Below are 20,943 nucleotides of genomic sequence, written 5' to 3'. Positions count from 1 at the left end.
TGGATGGACCTAGAGATTATCATACTAAGTGAAGTAAATCAGAATGAGAAAGATAAATACCATAGGATATCACTTATATGTGAAATCTAAAATATGACACAAATGAACTTATCTACGAAACAGAAACAGACTCACAGACATAGAGAACAGACTTGTGGTTGCCAAGTGTGGTGGGGGGAGGGATGGATCAGGAGTTTGGGATGAGCAGATGCAAACTATTATATACAGAATGGATAAACAAGGTCCTACTGCATAGCACTGTGACAAACCATAATGAAAAAGAATATGAAAAAATATACATACACACACACACACACACACACCTGAATCACTTTGCTATACAGCAGAAATTAACACAACACTGTAAATCAACTATACTTCAATAACATAAATTTTTAAAAAATCAGACTGTTATAACTTTAGGATGTTATAGGCAATCCCCATGTTAGCCACAAAAAAAAAAAAAACCCTATGAAATATACACGAAAGAATATGAGAAAAGAATCAAAATGTGTAACTACAAAAAAATCAACCAAACAAAAAAGGTAATGATGGAGGAAATGTGAGGTACATAATAGTTGTAAAACATACAGAAAACAAATAATAAAATGGCTGAAGTCTTTTCTTACATTTATTACTTTAAAAATAAGTGAATTAAATTCTCCAGTCAAAAAGCAGACATTGGCAGAATGGATTAAAAATATATATGGTCCAACTATATGTTGACTACAAGAGATTCACTTTATTAACAGGTTCAAACTACTATATATAAAATAGATAAGCAACAAGGATTTACTGTTTAGCACTGGGAATTATACCCAACATCTTGTAATAACCCAAGTCACTGTGTTGTATACCTGAAACTAATGCAGTACTGTAAATCAATTATAGTTCAATTTAAAAAAGAGACAGAGATTCACTTTAGATCTAAAGATGTGAAGGTCAAAAGTAAAAGGACGGAAAAAGGGATTCTATGCAAATGATTACCAAAAGAAAGGTAGGATGCCATTATTAATATGAGACAAATACACCAGAAATTGTTACAATGGACAAAGGATACTACATATTGATAAAACGGGCCAATTCAGAAGAACATATAACAATTGTAAACAAAACCAAAACTAGAGCACCCAAGACATATGAAGCACACAATGACAGAGTTGAAGAGAGAAACTGATAATTCTACAATAACAGTTGGAGATTTCAATACCCCATTTCTAATAATGCATATAAACTGGACAGAGATAGATAAGGAAACAGAGAACTTGAACAACACTGTAAAGCAACTGGACCTAACAGACATATATAGAACACCACCAAACAACAGGAGAATACACATTTTCCCCAAATGCACATGGAACATTTTCCAGGAGAGACCACATGCTAGTCCACAAATCAAGTCTCAATAAAAGACTGTAATCATACAAAATGCCTTTTCTGATAACAATGGAATAAAACAAGTAATAAATAACAGAAAGAAAACTAGAAAATTCAAATGTAAGGAAATCAAGCACACTTTTTAAGCAACCAATAGGTCAAAGAAGAAATCACAAGAGAAATCAGAAAATACCTTGACAAATATGAAAATGAAAACAAAACATACCAAAATTTATAGGATGCAAAGAAAGCAGTGCTAAGAGGGAAATTTATATCTGTAATCGCACATTTGAAAAACATTTTAAATCAATAACCTAATATTACACCTTAAGAAACTAGAAAAAGAAGAGCAAACAACCTAAAACTAGCAGAAGGAAAGAAACTGGATAACCTAGACAAAATGGATGAATTCCTAGAAACATGATCTACAAAAACCAAATCATGGAGAAATAGACAATCTGAAAAATTTTAAAGCTAGTGAGAAGATTGAATTAGTAATTAAAAACTTTGTTGAAGCCTAACAGAAAATGAAATTGTTCATTTACTCAACTGGGCAATTCCTGGCTCACTTTTTGTGATTGTGATTGGAAACTATAAAAATATAAAAAGGTTTCTTTCTTTTAAATTTTATTCTATTGAAATATAGTTGATTTACATTGTGGTGTTAATTTAAAACGTTTTCTTAATGTGCTGAGACCTTGCTTTTCTTTAATTCCAGTCTTAATTATTAGTTTTCCTTAACACAACTTTTGGTGTAGGTGTTTACACTCTGGAATAAATATTGCTTTGTATTAAGAATTTTGAATATGTATATGTCCATTTTTAGACATTCTTATTAAAAAAAAAACCTATATGACTAAATTTCTTCTGAAAGTAATTCCTTCAATTTATCTACAGAAGAACTAATTTACTGCATATTTGGCGAACAAACTATGCGTCTTAGTCCCATTCCAGCTGCTACAACAAAGTGCCAGGAACTGGGTAGCTTATAAACAACAGAAATTTATCATTTACAGTTCTGGAAAGTACAAGATCAAGGCACCGGCATGGTCATGTTTGGTGAGGGCCCTCTTCCTGGTTCACGGTGGGCACCTTCTCACTGTGTCCTCACATGGTGGAAAGGACAAGGAATCTCTCTGGAGCCTCTTTTGTAAGTCATTAATCCCATTCATGAGGACTCTATCCTCATGACATAAGCATCTCCCAAAGGCCCCACTTCCTAATGTCATCATCTTTGGGGGTTAGGATTTTAACATATGGGGAGAAACATATGGGGAGAAACATCAGACCATAGCAGTATGTAGACAGAAGAAGAGCCAAAAGTATCAATATTCCCATTCAACTATATTACTTACGCTAATGTCCTTACATATATAATAACTTCCTATGAAAAAAGAAAAGGGAATGCCACTTCTCTACACTGAAATTTAGCTTAGATTTTCATAAAGTATGATTTTACTCTCAGGAATTATATGTGCTTTTAATGCTTTGAGCATTAGGAGGACTAAAATACAAGATATAACTCAATTTAACATAAGAAAATATTATTAAAACTCACAGCAACTCTAAAAACAAGAAAAATATTTTTTTCTACTCAAATACATGAAGTAAAAAGACGGCCAACAGGAGGCGGAGTCAAGATGGCAGAGTAGGAGGATGCAGAGTTTACATCTCCTCATAAATAGGGCACCTACCAGGCACTGGTGGGGGACCTCAGAAACCTAAGGGGATGGGAGGAACCCCCACGCAACCAGGTACGACACAGGGGGGAGGGAGGGGGTGAAGTGCAGGCGAGACCAGACCAGTGCCCCTGAGGGGTGGCTGGGGCAGGGGAAAGGTTCCCACGCTAGGAAGGGCCCACTCACAGTGAGGAGATCAGCAGGGATGGTGAGAGACCTTTGAGAGACCTTTGAGAGATCAGAGGACTGGAAGGGAATGGGGCCCCTACCCACTCGGACCCCAAGGAGCCTGCTGGGGTCCTGGGCCTGAACCTCCACCCTCTGAGGCCCCCTCCAGCTGTGCTGAGTCCAAGTCCCGCCACCAACCCCCAGGACCTTTTCTAGCCACACTGGTCCTGAGCCTAGGCCCCACCTCTGCCTAAACTCCGCTTCCCAACAGCCAAAGCATTTTCTGGCCACCCCTTTTATTTTTCCTGTTGTGGTTCTGTTTTGGCTAGTTATTGTTGTTTCATTTATATCTTAATTTTTTCTAGTACATTTTTAACTTTTCCAATTTTATTTTATTTTTTATTCTTTCTTATTGTTCAGCTCCTTTTTTTTTTTTTTCTGTGCTGTGCAACTTGCAGAATCTTGGTTCCAGGCCGGGAGTCAGGCCTGAGCTCCTGTGATGGGAGCTTCGAGTCCAAACAGCTGGACTAACAGGGAACCTCAGACCCCAGGGAATATTAATCAGAGTGAGGTCTCCCAGGGGTCCTCATCTTGGCTCCAAGACCCAGCTCTACTGAACTAACTGCAAACTCCAGGGCTGGATGACTCAGACCAACCAGTAAGACAGGAACACAGCCCCACCCATCAAGAAAAATGAGATGACAAAACAATATGTTAACAGATGAAGGAGCAAGATAAAAACCTAAAAGACCAAATAAATTAAGAGGAAATAGGCAACCTACCTGAAAAAGAATTCAGAGTAATGATAGTAAAAATGATCCAGTATCTTGGAAATAGAATGGAGGCATGGATCGAGAAAATACAAGAAATGTTTAACAAGGTCTGAGAAGAACTAAAGAACAAACAATGATGAACAACACAATAACTGAAATGAAAAATACCCTAGAAGAAATCAATAGCAGAATAACTGAGGCTGAAGAACGAATAAGTGAGCTGGAAGATGGAACGGTGGAAATAACTGCCGAGGAGCAGAAAAAAGAAAAAAGAATGAAAAGAAATGAGGATGGTCTCAGAGACCTCTAGGACAACATTAAACACACGAACATGCGAATCCTAGGGGTCCCAGAAGAAGAGGAGAAAGACAAAGGGTACGAGAAAATATTTGAAGAGATTATGGTCGAAAACTTCCCTAACATGGGAAAGAAAATAGCCACTCAAGTCCAGGAAGCACAGAGAGTCCCAGGCAGGATAAACCCAAGTAGAAACACACCAAGAAACATAATAATCAAACTAACAAAAATTAAATTCAAAGAAAAAATATTAAAAGCAGTAAGGAAAAAGCAACAAATAACATACAAGGGAATCCCCATAAGGTTAACAGCTGATTTTTCAGCAGAAACTCTGCAGGCCAGAAGGGAGTAGTAGGACATATTTAAAGTGATGAAAGGGAAACACCTGCAACCAAGATTACTCTACCCAGCAAGGATCTCATTCAGATTCAATGGAGCAATCAAAACCTTCACAAACAAACAAAAGCTGAGAGAATTCGGCACCCCCAAACCAGCTTTACAGCAAATGCTAAAGGAACTTCTCTAGGTGGGAAACACAAGAGAAGGAAAAGACCCACAAAAAGAAACCCAAAACAATTAAGAAAATGGTAATAGGAACATACATATCAATAATTACCTTGAATGTAAATGGATTAAATGTCCAACCAAAAGACACAAACTGGCTGAATGGATACAGAAACAAGACTCATATATATGCTGTCTTACAAGAGACCCACTTCAGACCTAGGGATACATACCGACTGAATGTGACGGGATGGAAAAAGATATTCCATGCAACTGTAAATTAAAAGAAAGCTGCAGTAGCAATACTGCAGATAGTTTGCAATACTGCAAATTAGATAAAATAGACTTTAAAATAAAGACTTACAAAAGATAAGGAAGGGCACTACATAATGATTAAGGGATCAAACCAAGAAGAAGATATAACAATTATAAATATTTATGCACCCAACATAGGAGCACCTCAATACATAAGGCAAATGCTAACAGCCATAAAAGGGGAAATTGACAGTAACACAGTAATAGTAGCGGACTTTAACACCCCACTTACACCAATGGACAGATCATCCAGACAGAAAATAAATAAGGAAACACAAGCTTTAAATGACACAACAGACCAGATAGACTTAATTGATATTGATGGGACATTCGACCTGAAAGTGGCAGAATACACTTTCTTCTCAAGAGCACACAGAACATTCTCTAGGATAGATCACATGTTGGACAGATCAAGCCTTGGAAAATTTAAGAAAACTGAAATTGTATCAAGCATCTTTTCTGACCACGACACTGAGATTAGAAATCAACCACAGGAAAAAAAAAACCATAAATACATGGAGACTAAACAGTGCACTGCTAAATAATCAAGAGATCACTGAAGAAATCAAAGAGGAAATACATAAAACTAGAAGTCGGCTCTTTGAGAAATTAAACAAAATTGATAAACCTTTAGCAAGACTCATCAAGAGAAAAGGGAGAGGACTCAAATCAATACAATCAGAAATGAAAAAGGAGAAATTCCAACTGACACTGCAGAAATACAAAGGATTGTAAGAGACTATTACAAGCAACTATATGACAATAAAATGGACAACCTGGAAGAAATGGACAAATTCTTGGAAAGTTACAACTTTCCAAGACTGCACCAGGAAGAATTAGAAAATATAAACAGACAAATCACAAGTAATGAAATTGAAATTGTAATTAAAAATCTTCCAACAAACAAAAGTCCAGGACCAGATGGCTTCACAGGTGAATTCTATCAAACATTTAGAGAAGACCTAACACCTATCCTTCTCAAACTCTTCTAAAAAATTTCAGCGGGAGGAATACTCTCAAACTTGTTCTACGAGGCCACCATCACCCTGATACTAAACCAGACAAAAATATCACAAAAAAAGAAAATTACAGACCAATATCACTGATGAACATAGACGCAAAAATCCTCAACAAAATACTAGCAAACCGAATCCAACAACACATTAAAAGGATCATACACCATGATCAAGTGGGATTTATCCCAGGGATGTAAGGATTTTCAATATATGCAAATCAATCGACGTGATACACCATAGTAACAAATTAAAGAATAAAAACCATATGATCATCTCAATAGATGCAGAAAAAGCTTTTGAGAAAATTCAACACCCATTTATGATAAAAACTCTCCAGAAAGTGGGCTAAGAGGGAACCTACCTCAACATAATAAAGGCCATATACAACAAACTCAGTAAACATCATTCTCAATGGTGAAAAATTGAAAGCATTTCCTCTAAGATCAGGAACAAGACAAAGATGTCTACTCTCACCACTATTATTCAACATAGTTTTGGAAGTCCTAGCCATGGCAATCAGAGAAGAAAAGGAAATAAAAGGAATCCAGATTGGAAAAGAAGTAAAACTGTCACTGTTTGCAGATGATATGATACTATACATAGAAAACCCTAAAGATACCACCAGAAAACTACTAGAGCTAATCAATGAATTTAGTAAAGTTGAGGGATACCAAGTTAATGCACAGAAATCTTTTGTATTCCTATAGACTAACAACGAAAGATCAGAAAGAGAAATTAAGGAAACAATCCTATTTAAGATTGCAACAAAAAGAATAAAATACCTAGGAATAAATCTACCTAAGGAGGCAAAAGACCTGTACTCAGAAAACTATAAAACACTGATGAAAGAAATCAAAGATGACACAAACAGATGGAGAGGTATACCATGTTCTTGGATTGGAAGAATCAATACTGTGCAAATGACTATACGACCCAAAGCATTTTTTACAGAATTAGAACAAAAAATTTTACAATTTGTATGGAAACACAAAAGATCCCAAATAGCCAAAGCAATCTTGAGAGAGAAAAACGGAGATGGAGGAATTAGGCTTCCTGTCTTCAGACTATACTACAAAGCTACAGTAATCAATACAGTACGGTATTGGCACAGAAACAGAAATATAGATCAATGGTACAGGATAGAAAGCTCAGAGATAAAAGCAAGCACCTATGGTAACCTAATCTATGACAAAGGAGGCAAGGACATACAATGCAGAAAAGACAGCCTCTTCAATAAGTGGTGCTGGGAAAACAGGACAGCTACAGGTAAAAGAATGAAATTAGAACACTGCCTAGCACCATACACAAAAATAAACTCAAAATGGATTAAAGACCTAAATGTAAGACCGGTCACTACAAAACTCTTAGGGGAAAACGTAGGAAGAACACTCTATGACATAAATCATAGCAAGATCTTTTTAAATCCACCTCCCAGAGTAATGAAAATAAAAACAAAAGTAAGCAAATGGGACCTAATTAAACTTCAAAGCTTTTGCACAGCAAAGGAAACCATAAACAACACGGAAAGACAACCCTCAGAATGGGAGAAAATATTTGCAAACGAAGCAACGGACAAAGGATTAATCTCCAAAATATACAAATAGCTCATGCAGCTCAATATCAAAAAACAAACAACCCAATCAAAAAATGGAAGGACAACGGGCTTCCCTGGTGGCGCAGTGGTTGAGAGTCCGCCTGCCAATGCAGGGGACACAGGTTCGTGCCCCGGTCCGGGAAGGTCCCACTTGCCGCGGAGCGGCTGGGCCCGTGAGCCATGGCCGCTGAGCCTGTGCATCTGGAGCCTGTGCTCCACAACGGGAGAGGCCACAACAGTGAGAGGCCTGCGTACCGCAAAAAAAAAAAAAAAAAAAATGGAAGGACGACCTAAATAGACATTTCTTCAAAGAAGACATACAGATGGCCAAGAGGCACATGAAAAGATGCTCAACATCACTAATTAGTAGAGAAATGCAAATCAAAACTACAGTGAGGTATCACCTCACACAGGTCAGAATGGCCATCATCAAAAAATCTACAAAAAAAAAAAAAATTTACAAACAGTAAATGCTGGAGACGGTGTGGAGAAAAGGGTACCCTCTTGCACTGTTGGTGGGAATGTAACTGATAGAGCCACTATGGAGAACAATATGAAGTTTCCTTTAAAAACTAAAAATAGAAGTACCATATGACCCAGCAATTCCACAGCTGGGCATATACTCTGAGAAAACCATAATTCAAAAAGTCACATGTACCCCAATGTTCACTGCAGCACTATTTACAATAGCCAGGACATGGAAACAACTTAAATTTCCATTGAAAAATGAATGGATAAAGAAGATGTGGTACATATATATAATGGAATATTACTCAGCCATAAAAAGGAACAAAACTGGGTCATTTGTAGAGATGTGTATGGACCTAGAGTTTGTCATACAGAGTGAAGTAAGTCAGAAAGAGAAAAACAAATATCATATATTAATGCATGTATGTGGAATCTAGGAAAATGGTATAGATGAACCTAGTTCGAGGGCAGGAATAGAGACATAGAGAATGGACATGTGGACACAGGGAGGGAAAGCGAGGGTGGGATGAATTGGGAGACTAGGTTTGACATAAATACACTACCAAGTGTAAAATACTGGGTTGGGCCAACCTAATAGATAGCTAGTGAGAACCTCCGGTATAGCACAGGGAGCTCAATTCCATGCTCTGAGATGACCTAGATGGGTGGGATGGGGGGAAGTGGGTGGGAGGGAGGTCAAAGAGGGAGGGGATATATGTATACATATAGCTGATTCTCTTCACTGTACAGCAGAAACTAACACAACATTGTAAAGCAATTATACTCCAAAAAAAAAAGATGGGCAACAAAGAAAGTCTTATTCAGATTACTGAAACATTCAAATAGTATAATTTATCAAAGTGAAAATAATGCTTTTTCCTTTAACCATGAAAATATCAACCTGTCTCTAAGAATAAAAATCTGTGGTAGAACCATCAGGCAGCATCTTAGTAAACAAGTAAAATAATATATGAATTCCATATATATATATGTGTTAGCATACGGTATTTGTCTCTCTCTTTCTGACTTACCATGAAAAACCTAGGGGTGAAACAGGAATAAAGACACAGACTTACTAGAGAATGGACTTGAGGCTATGGGGAGGGGGAAGGGTAAACGGTGACAAAGCGATAAAGAGGCATGGACATATATACACTACCAAAAGTAAGGTAGTTAGCTAGTGGGAAGCAGCCGCATAGCACAGGGAGATCAGCTCGGTGCTTTGTGACCGCCTGGAGGGGTGGGATAGGGAGGGTGGGAGGGAGGGAGACGCAAGCGGGAAGAGATATGGGAATATATGTATATATATAACTGATTCATTTTGTTGTGAAGCTGAAACTAACATACCATTGTAAAGCAATTATACTCCAATAAAGATGTTAAAAAAAAATAATAATAATATATGAAGTTTAGGAAACTGTAATTCCCCTGTTGCTTGTGGTGGTTATGCCACATGATCTTTTAAAGGCAAAAGAAAAAATAAATATTCCTTTACCTTGTAAGATGGCAGGAAACACAAAATTCCTTGGCTCATAGTCTGGCACACAGATAACACAAGTGCTCCCACTTCATCCTGGAACTCAAATGTTTCTGTGTGCTGGAAGGTAGCACAGAGACTGCGACCCTTGGGGCCTGACCCAATGGTGCCAACCCAAACCTAGAATATAAATATGTCAGTATTAGAGTTATGCTTAAATGAGGCAGGCAAATTAGCATTTAATTTGGGAGCCTTAATTATGTGTATGTCAAAAAAAGATCAAGCAATGAGTTTAGAGAAAATTTACTTTTAAATTGTTGGGGGTTTTTCCTATTACCTTTAATTAATTATATATAGATTTAATTTATGAAAGTTTTACTTTAGGCAGACCACTGAATTCTCTTAGGATGAAAGAAAAACAGGTTATATTTATGTATTTCCTCAACAGCTTTACAAAATTAAGCAGGTAACAACATTTTGTTAGATGATAGGAACAAATGAAATGAATAAATCAGAAATGAATCCAAAATAAGAGATGAGGGCTGGTACGATCTGCTATAGTTAAGTCTCTAAGATTCAATTATGACAGGAACTACTGTTTCACAAATTCCCTGATGCTCAAAGATCTATAGTCAGAAAATCAGACCCACCAAATTTTACAGTTATGTGCAATTCCTCTACATTCACATAGGTCTAGCCTTAGTATAGTTAATTTGACTAAGAGAAAGTACAAATTTTATTAGTATTCTAAAGACAATATAAACACTTCGGATTGTTGAAAAATGTAATAGTCTTATATTTGGAAATGATATACAAGATTGAGGTACATTTTGCAAGATGACATCTGATGGATACCAGTTTAATCAACTTTAAACCAAATGATCAACTAGTAATAAGACAAACTGATAGTATGTGTTTCTTGATATGATACAATGGGAAGCAACAATATCATTTATATAGTATTCTTACCAAACACTTTAACTTGAATCTTATCATGAGAAAACAATCAGAAAATTCCAGATTATAAAGTATTCCTAAGGACAACTGGTGACTTGAATTCTTTAAAAATGTCATGAAAGACAGAAAAAAAGGGCAAGGAAACTATTTTAAGTACTAAAGAGGCATGAACTGGTGCAGCCACTATGGAAAACTGTATGGAGGTTCCTCAAAAAACTAAAAATATAACTACCATATGATCCAGCAATTCCAATTCTGGGAGTATATCTGAAGAAAACAAAAACACTAATTTGAAAAGATACATGTACCCCAATATTCATAGTAGTGTTATTTCCAATAGTTAAAGATATGGAAGCAACCTAAATGTCCATCACAGATGAACAGATAAAGAAGATGTGGTACACACACACACACACACACACACACACACACACACACACACACACTGGAAGAGTACTCAGCCATAAAAAAGAACAAAATCTTGCCATTTGCAACAACATGGATGGACCTGGAGGGTATTAGGCTAAGTGAAATAAGTCAGACAGAGAAAGACAAATACTGTATGTTATCACTTACATGTGGAATCTAAAAATTACAACACAAATGAATATAACAAAACAGAAAAGATTCCCAAATAGAACAAACTAGTGGTTACTAGTGGGGGGAAGGGCAAGATGGGGTAGCGAATTAAGAGGTACAAACTACTATGTATAAAATAAATAAGCTACAAGGATATATTGTACCGCATAGAGATAATAGCCAATATTTTATAACTTTAAATGGAGTATAAACTTTAAATGGAGTTTTAATAATCTATAAAAACTTTGAATCACTATGTTGTACACCTGAAACTAATACTGTAAATCAACTATACTTCAGTTTAAAATAAGAAAAAAAAAAAACTAAAGAGACTTGAAAACCAAATGCAATATATAATACTTGACTGGATCCTGAATCAAGAATAAGAAAAATAAACAGGTATAAAAGACACATTGGGAGCATTCGGTGCCCTGAGAGTGAAGCTACAAGAGTGGACCTTTCTTGGGATAACCAAACCTACGCCAAGAGAACAGGCTAGAGAGAGGCAGTTCTGTGGTGTTCTTGGTCACACATTTATGGAGTTTCTGAATGGCAGTGGAGACTACTGCCAGGCACAGCACAACCTCTATGCAGACAAGTGAACTGTAGAAATTCATTACTACTCCACCAAGAAGCCCCCATAAGAGTGGCTAACCTGGACACAGAAGTGTTGAATTGAAATCCACAGAGCATTTTTTACAAGAGTTCTGACCTGGATGGGGTAAACCTCAGTGAACTCCTTTTCTACTACCTCAGTATTACTGGATTGAAGAATTGCTGCTTCTTGTCAGGAGGTTCATTTCATTTCCCATTACTCCCAACTTCATACTCGAAAGCACTGAGAATTTCAAGTGCAGTATATTGAAGTAGACTCAGTTTATCTGCATCATTTCTGTATTCAATTTTTAAAATTCTTTCATAAGCCTATTGAGTGTTTTTTAACTAAATTAACATGGTTCGAATGAACCGCTCAGCTCCTGTGGAAGTCACTTAAAAGAACGTGAGATTTCTCATTACACACAATCCAACTAATGCAACCTTAAACAAATTTATAGAGGAACTTAAGAAGTATGGTTACCACAATAGTAAGAGTATGTGAAGCAACTTATGACACTACTCTTGTAGAGAAAGAAGGCATCCATGTTCTTGATTGGCCTTTTGATGATGGTGTACCACCATGTAACCAGATGGTTGATGACTGGTTAAGTCTTGTGAAAATTAAGTTTCATGAAGACCCTGGTTGTTGTACTGCCTTTCATTGTGTTGCAGGCCTTGGGAGAGGTCCATTGCTTGTCGTCCTAGCATTAATTGAAGGTGGAATGAAATATGAAGATGCAGTACAGTTCATAAGACAAAAGCGGCATGGAGCTTTTAACAGCAAGCAACTTTTCTATTTGGAGAAGTATCGTCCTAAAATGTGGCTGCGCTTCAAAGACTCCAATGGTCATAGAAACAATTGTTGCATTCAATAAAACTGGGGTGCCTGATGCCACTGCTTAGAAGTGGAACCTAGACAGACAGAATCTGTCATACATGTTAGCCAGCACGTTGGCTTGGTAAAGTCTGATGAAACTTCCATAGGAGTGTCGAAAAGCAGTTTTACCAGGTCACAAGCCTGGCAGAATTGCAACCTCTATGTTTGGGCTATGATCAACCTACTTAGCCACTTAGCAAAGGATTCTTTCTGTTCAGCATTTAAAATGTGCTTTATCGGGCTTCCCTGGTGGCACAGTGGTTGAGAGTCCGCCTGCCGATGCAGGGGACACGGGTTCGTGCCCTGGTTCGGGAAGATCCCACATGCCACGGAGCGGCTGGGCCCGTGAGCCATGGCCGCTGAGCCTGCGCGTCCGGAGCCTGTGCTCCACAACAGGAGAGGCCACAATAGTGAGAGGCCCGCGTACCGCAAAAAAAAATAATAAATAAAAAATAAAATGTGCTTATCATTTGTACCAAATTACCTTTCCTAAAATCATGCAGTACTGAGTCATGTCTTTAAATCTGTTTCCATGCCAGAATCTTATCAATATATAAGAAATTTAGAAAGACTAGGTACCAAAATACCCAGCACAGTTCTTGTATATTTTTAGTATGATATAGAACTAAAATCCCAGGAACTATGAAAACTCTGGACCTTATGTGGTTTATTCCTTCCAGCATTTCCAACATAGAAAGTAGGGCCTATGAGGTTATTTGCTCACGATATGTTTACATCTTCTACATTCATACCAGTATACATGAGATTTGCTCTTTTTTTTAAATTAACCAAGTCTTACAGTGATTATTTAATGTCTTGCTATAAAACTCATTTTGTGCTGTTATAGAAAATCTACATTGTACGGAAGCACATGCCTTTAATGTCTCCAGACAAAAAAGCCTTACAGTTAATTTTAATGTTTGCACTTTGGGGTGTAACTTACAGGGAGGGCCTGAAAAAAGAATGGGAGGGGGCTATTAAGTATTTTTAGTAAAATGTTGCCTTTGTCTTGTGAAGAACATGTACAATATGTATTTTAATTTATAAATATATTTTTAAAAGGTAGAAATACTTTGTTATTGTAGCTAAAACAATTCTTAATCATAAAATTTCTGAAATTCTTGTAATTTTTTTTCAAACTTATCTGAAGTTGTTTACCAACTTATTTTGGTTTGAAGTGTGATTCCCAACCTCTCTTGCCAAAAAAAAAAGTGGGTTTCTGCTAATGAATTGAGCAGACATTTAATGTTTTATGTCTTTTGAGCTGTGTAACTTAATATGTGGATACTTGACAATTTGTTTTATTATGTAATAGATAGAATGGTGATGAGTATTAACGTTAGCTCAACCATATATTTATACTGTCCCGGAACATGTGGTTATAGTTCTGTGGGAGAAATAATTTGTCAGTGTTCACCAGCTTGTAAAAATCTAGTGTGAGAGCTTAAACATTAAATAAATGGTGAAATGCATTTATCATCAAAAAATAACAAAAGACACATTGGGAATATCTGGAAAAATATAGATTCTATTGTATCAATATTAAATTGCTTGGATATAATCATGATACTGTGGTTATGCAAGATTATGTACTTGTTCTTAGGAGAAACATGCTAAACTAATTAAGGGCAAGGTGTCACTATGTGTACAAATTACTTTCTAATACCATAACCAAAATTAATGTAATCATCAACATTTTGCAATATTACTCTTCTCTTCCTTTGTCTCATATATATACAGATGCAAAATGTTAAAAACTGATGAATCTAGGTTAAGGGTATAAAGATATTCACTATATTAATACTATTTTTTCCATTTTTCAAGTTATAATTTTTTAAGTAAAAATTTGGGGTGATCAAGGAATGAATGACCAAACAAAATGTGATACACACACACACACACACACACACACACACACACACACACACACAACTGGAATATTACTGAGCCTTGAAAAGGAAGGAAATTCTGATTCATGTTACAAGGATGAACCTTGAAGACACCAGGCTAAGCGAAATAAACTAATCACAAAAACCTTGTGATTCCACTTACATGAGGTATTTAGAATAGTCAAATTCATAAAAACAAAAAGTGTAATGGTGGTTACAGGGGCTGAGAGGAGGGGGTAATGGAGAATTGTTGCTTAAGAATAGAATTTCAGTGTTGCTATATGAAAAAGCTCTAGAGATTGGTTATATACAACAGTGTGAATATACTTAACAAAACTGAACTATACACTTAAAAATGGTTAAGATGGCAAATTTTATGGCATGTGTTTTTTACCACAATTAAAATAAAAAACTTTTTAAAAGTTGGGGGAAATGTAACAGAATCCAGCTGAACTAGCATTATTATTATTGTTAATTATTATTTAGTGACATTACAGGTTAAACGGGCTTTTGTGCACTAGATTGAGAACACAGAACCTATAATAACATTCTTTTGAAAAAATATATGCTGAATTTACTAATACTTCCCATATTTATTTGAACCTCTAAGGAAATATCTTGAAAATGTGCAACATATATTTTTCCTTTGCTACTGCTTATAGCAATGTTTCTATACAGGAGCATTCTGGATTTTGGAAAGCACAATCCTTGGTTATATAGGAGTTTAGCATAAGGCTCTCACCTACTAAATGCCAGTAATTTCCAAAAATACTTCTTAGTTGAAAACTATAGCTCTTTATAAAGAACTAGAATTATATTAGGCCCACAGGTGGTATTAAGCATGTAGCTAACCACTTTAAATTACTTCCTAAAAAGAAATAGAAGGCAGCCTGACAAATGACAATTCAAACATTCTTAGGAAAATTAAAGTAACATTTACATGGTATTGTTATAAAAAATTAAAATCTGGGCTTCCCTCGTGGCGCAGTGGTTAAGAATCTGCCTGCCAATGCAAGGCACACAGGTTAGAGCCCCGGCCCAGGAAGATCCCACATGCCTCAGAGCAACTAAGCCTGTGCGCCACAACTACTGAGCCTGTGCTCGAGAGCCCACAGCCACAACTACTGAAGCTTGTGCGCCTAGAGCCCATGTTCCACAACAAGAGAGGCCATGACAATGAGAAGCCTGTGCACCTCAATGGAGAAGCCCCCGCTCACCACAACTAGAGAAGCCCACAGACAGCAACGAAGACCCAACACAGCCAAAAATAAAAACAAACAAATGAATAAATAAATAAATAATAAAATTAAAATCTTAAGTTACAGGACTCATAAGAATACTTTTAATTCATTTCAGATATTCAAATGTGCTGAATACTTGCTAACTAATACCAAGTATTAATCTAGGTGCAGTGGAAAGATGAGGATGTAAAAATTAGAATAAGGATATACCATAGTCTAATGGAAAAGAAAAACACAAATAACTAAACTATTAGGAACTACAGTAAAAAAAAAAAGTTGAATTTTTGTTTTCATTTTCATTAAAAAACTTAAAACTTATTTAAATAAGGAAATTGCAATGCGGTCTTTGCCTTGAAAGTGTATATTTTTACTCACTGGGTTGAAGGAATGCTATTTATTGGTATTTCCTTTTGTTGACACTACCAAGTAGCTGACAAATTTTCCTTTATTCTAAAACTGAAATGTTGACTTTCCTATCAGGATTTGTTTGCCAGTACTTCAGTTACCTTTTAATTTGTTTATAAATTATACTGAGGTAAAAAGACTAAGAGCCTTCAAAAAACCAACAACAACAACAAAAACCTAACCTGTGAGTTATTAATGACATGATTAGCCTCCAGTTGGACAGTAAATGTAACACCAAGTTCTGATGAAAAGGATTTCATTGGTGATAATGTCCCAGATGTCAAAACAATCGTCCAAACCTTGCCATTAATATCTGAAAAGGCCTAAAAGGAAACAACATTAGATACATAAAAATCATCTTTAAAACAGTCAAGCACATTTATCTAATTGTTGGTATTGAGCAAGAAGACAGTATTCTCATTTACAGCATGATAAGCTCACCACAGCTGGATTTAAGCACCAAAAATTCAGCACATGAACTGCTGCTTTCTGTCGTAAACGTTTCTTATTTTTTGGTAGAACCAAGAACCCATTTTTATCTGAAGTATCAGTCTGATTTATCCAAGAGTAAGTCTGTTGAATAGCGACTTTATAATCATCTGCAAATCTAAATAAAAATAAAATGGTAATTAAATGGGAAAATTTTAGATAACATTGTCCCCCACCAACAACCCACACCACTATAATTCAGTAATCCTGATAGAAATAAGGCATTAAACCTTAGAGTCAGTCCCCCCTTACAGAGGTTAGATATCACTTAAATATCACCCTTTATCACTTCCCATCCCTATGTTCAAATATTACATAAATCATGGCAGAGTCAGAATTAAAATGCAAGCCTCCTAACTCCTAGTTCAGAGCTCTTTGCATTCTATGTTACATCATTAGTTATAAAATAGTTAACAGTATTACTGTTAAAGAAACTAAAAAGTGGGTTAAACTTTTTTATTGCATAAGAAAATAGAAAGACAATTTTTACTGAAATTTTAGGAAACTAATTTTTAAGTTCCTTTAAAATGTGGATCTCAGTCTTCATTTATTTTTAATGAAAGTACTAAACCAGATGAACTCCGTGATCCCATCCAGCTTATAATTTCTCTCAATAAGAGGCTATAAACACCTAAGCTTAAACAGAATAAAATTTGGTATTCTCTACCATGTCCTCACAGTAATACTGACTGTTAATTTTACCCTTAGAGAGATCAGAATTCAAAGTTCAAGTCAGGAACCCTGCACTATGTGGAGGGAATTTTATAAAAATACTGGGAGCTAAAAACTATAAAACTCTTAGAAGAAAACATTGGGGAAAATCTTCATGACATCCTATTTGGCTATGTTCAATGGATCCCAAAAGCACAAGCAATAAAAGAAAAAAAATCGATAAATTGGACTGCATCAAAATTTCAAAACTTGTGCATCGAAGAATACTATCAAGAGAGTGAAAAGAGAACCCACAGAATGGGAGAAAATATTTGTAAAGCAAATATCTGATAAAGGATTAATATGCAGAATAACTCCTACAACTCAACAACAAAAACCCCATTTAAAAATGGACAAAGGACTTGAGTAGACACTTCTCCAATGAAGATATAGAAATGGACAATAAGCACATGAAAAGATGCTCAACATCTCTAGTCATTAGGGAAGTGTAAATCAAAACCATAAGGAGATAAAGCAGAAACTAACACACCATTGTAAAGCAATTATACCCCAATAAAGATGTTAAAAAAAAAAACCATAAGGAGATACCACTTTATACCCATTAGGATGGCTATGATCCAAAAAACAAAAAATAACAAGTATTGGCAAGGATGTAGAGAAATTGGGAACTCTTGTGCATAACTATGTGAATCTAGAATGTCCAGCTGCTATGACAAATAGCACACTGGCTCCTCAAAAAGTTAAATACAGAATTACCATATAATCCTGCAATTCTACTGCTAGGTATGTACCCAGAAAAACTGAAAGCAGGCACTCAAACAGATACTAGTACATCAATGTTCACTGCAGCATGATTCACAATATGCAAAAGCTAGAAACAATACAAATGTCTATCAATGTAAGAATGGGTAAACAAAATGTGGTATATATACACGTGGAATATTATTCAGCCATAAAAAGGAATGACATATGTTACATGGATTAACCTTGAAAACATTAGATTGTATGATTCCACTTCTATGAGACACCTAGAAAGGGCAAATCCATAGAGATGAAAGTAGGATAGAGGTTACCAAAGGCTGTGGTGAGAGGGAAATGGAAGATACTGTTCCATGGGTATAGAGTTCCTGTTTGGGATGATGAAAAAGTTCTAGAAATTGACAGTGGTGGTAGTTGTACAACAATGTGAACATACTTAATGCTATTAAAATGTACACTTAAAAATGGTAAATTTGGGCTTCCCTGGTGGTGCAGTGGTTGAGAGTCCGCCTGCCGATGCAGGAGACACGGGTTCGTGCCCCGGTCCAGGAAGATCCCACATGCCGCGGAGTGGCTGGGCCCGTGAGCCATGGCCACTGAGCCTGCGCATCCGGAGCCTGTGCTCCGCAACGGGAGAGGCCACAACAGTGAGAGGCCCACGTATCGCAAAAAAAAAAAGGTAAATTTTATATTGTGTATATTTTACCATAAAAAAACACTTAAAAAAATACTGGAACCAGGTAGTACTATAACTTAAGGAGTAGTGTGTGGGGAGTTGACTGCTTTTCATTTCCCACATTTCATTAAATAGAGGATTTACACAATAAGAGAAACTTTCTGACACTGGAAGAAACATCTAGATTATACTTAAAAGAAAACTTAAATTTAGTCTTAGAGGACTTTAATGCTGAATTAATTAACTGTATTTATTAACTGGTTTCAATACTCATTTTCATTAATAAAAACTAACATCAATTGACTGAGTCTGTGCCTGTAAGTAAGAGCAATATTTATACCACTTGTTTATCACTATCCCATGTACTCATATAAAATTAGTAGGTATTAAACACATGGTAGCACCCAATAAGGTTAATATTTTTAAGAGAAAGAATACAGACCAGATTATCTTCACTTACCTGCTATTTTGCCTAAAAAGATAGTCAAGCACCATAAAAAGTCCTTTGAGCATTATTTGAGTTGAAGCACTAATAATAGGTACTTCTCTTGCCTCCTCTTTACCATGAACTGATGAGACTTTTTCTTCTTTTTGAAGGATAGCAGAAAAATGTCCCTATAAGGAATTACCATATTAAGTGTACCGGGGCAGGGGCGGGGGGAGGGAAAGAGGGGGAAAACAAAATTCTTAAAACTGTAATAAAACCCAAATGAAATATACATTGAAATTTTAGTCAAACATTAATACACAAATGCTAACAATATATTTTGAATTCCCATATATTCTAAAATTCTCTTCAGACTTATTTAAATAAGAAGTTACACATTTAGGAGGTTCATTACTTCTTCAGGCGATTAGGGTTTTATTCAGTGCCTTTGAAAAGCAATGAACTAAATAAAAATGTACCAAATAGTTTTTAAAAAGATTTGATATGCCACTTAAATGCCTGAATTATTTCCAGGGAGTACTCTGATGCTGAGAATAATATGACTATGTGACAAGCAAAAGTAAAAGAACAACTCAAAGAATACACACTAGATACAAAATGTATGCTAACTGGCTCATTAGTTTTTACATGGCTCGTAAGCTTAAATACAGAAAGAAGTGTGGACATTAAGACAAAATAATAAAACAGAAAAGTATGTTTTCCCAGATTGTGAAAGAGAAAACCCTGAATATTGAAGCAATAAAAGATACTGGTGACAACTCTGATGTTTGACAATAAAATGTGTGTTCAATGAAAATAAAATGGGAAAATAGTTAAGATAAATAAGACAGATAAATTTCAATATTCAGATATATTGTGAAATAATAGACATTTAAAAAAGTAAAATTAGTCTCTACTGAACAAAACGTCAAGAAACAAAGAACAAAAAAGACAACATGAACTTGGAAAAACATTCAGCACTACAAATTATTAATGATATTAATGAAAAACAAGTATTAAATTGTTCTTTTTAAAAAATCAAGTTCCCTGAGAAACACCTTACAGGAAGGCTACTATTCCTCTCTAACACTGGCAGACTACTGGCAATTTACTCTGTAAAACTACAGAACTTCTGAACTCCTGAAGGTAAGGCACTGTAGTAAAAACAAACGGACTGAATGACATTCTACATCATGAGACAACTCCAAGGCTACTTCTGGCTAGGTTACCTAAACAATGACAGCTGGGTTTATAGACAAATAGAAAACTAAGCAAATGGGGAAACACACACATAGACACAGACAGGTAATTATTACTTCATAGAAACCTAGAGTTGTATTAAAAATTTAATCAAGTAAGTTACATGAGATGACTATCATAAACTATGATAATATATATACATAATGATATGCACACTGAATAGTAATATAATTATGCTGAGAAAATGGAGAGTGAAGAAAGGGAAAGAAGGAGGGAGGAAAAGGAGAAAGGGAGGGACAGAGAGGAAAAGAGAGGGTGAGTATGAGAGTGTGTGTGTGTGTGTGTGTGTGTGTGTGAGAGAGAGAGAGAGAGAGAGAGAGAGAGAGAGAGAGAAGTGTGTGTGTGTAAAGGAGCTAAATCATCATCATACTTAATAGGAAGTCAATAGAGAATATCAAAACTTGAAAACTCGAAAGTAGCAGAATCCGCATGTTATTTAGAAAATTG

The 20,943-nt window shown here is 35.9% G+C and overlaps 1 protein-coding gene and 1 pseudogene across 7 annotated transcripts in view; one reads left to right on the top strand and one right to left on the bottom strand.

Annotated features, from left to right (window-relative positions):
• Positions 1 to 20,943, bottom strand: part of BRIP1 (BRCA1 interacting DNA helicase 1) — a 201,000-nt gene that overhangs the window by 93,025 nt on the left and 87,032 nt on the right. For 6 of the 7 annotated variants that reach the window (XR_003428779.1, XR_003428778.1, XM_027087284.1 and 3 more), the window contains 4 exons: positions 19,270 to 19,424; positions 16,655 to 16,820; positions 16,396 to 16,536; positions 9,687 to 9,848 (listed from right to left, as the gene is read on the bottom strand). Coding sequence is in view for 5 of the 7 variants with exons in the window: in XM_027087284.1 (XP_026943085.1) it covers positions 9,687 to 9,848; positions 16,396 to 16,536; positions 16,655 to 16,820; positions 19,270 to 19,424 (624 nt within the window). In the remaining 2 variants the exon portion in view is untranslated. The remainder of the gene's footprint in view (positions 1 to 9,686; positions 9,849 to 16,395; positions 16,537 to 16,654; positions 16,821 to 19,269; positions 19,425 to 20,943) is intronic. The other variant, XM_027087283.1, reaches the window with a different exon arrangement.
• Positions 11,931 to 12,874, top strand: LOC113609740 (protein tyrosine phosphatase type IVA 1 pseudogene; annotated as a pseudogene).

The sequence above is a fragment of the Aethalodelphis obliquidens genome, unplaced genomic scaffold (genome assembly GCF_003676395.1).
Source record: "Aethalodelphis obliquidens isolate GAN/ISIS:26980383/991018 unplaced genomic scaffold, ASM367639v1 scaffold58, whole genome shotgun sequence".
NCBI lineage: Eukaryota > Metazoa > Chordata > Mammalia > Artiodactyla > Delphinidae > Aethalodelphis > Aethalodelphis obliquidens.
The sequence above is the reverse complement of the archived record's forward strand: the minus strand, read 5'-3'. Positions and strand labels throughout refer to the sequence as shown.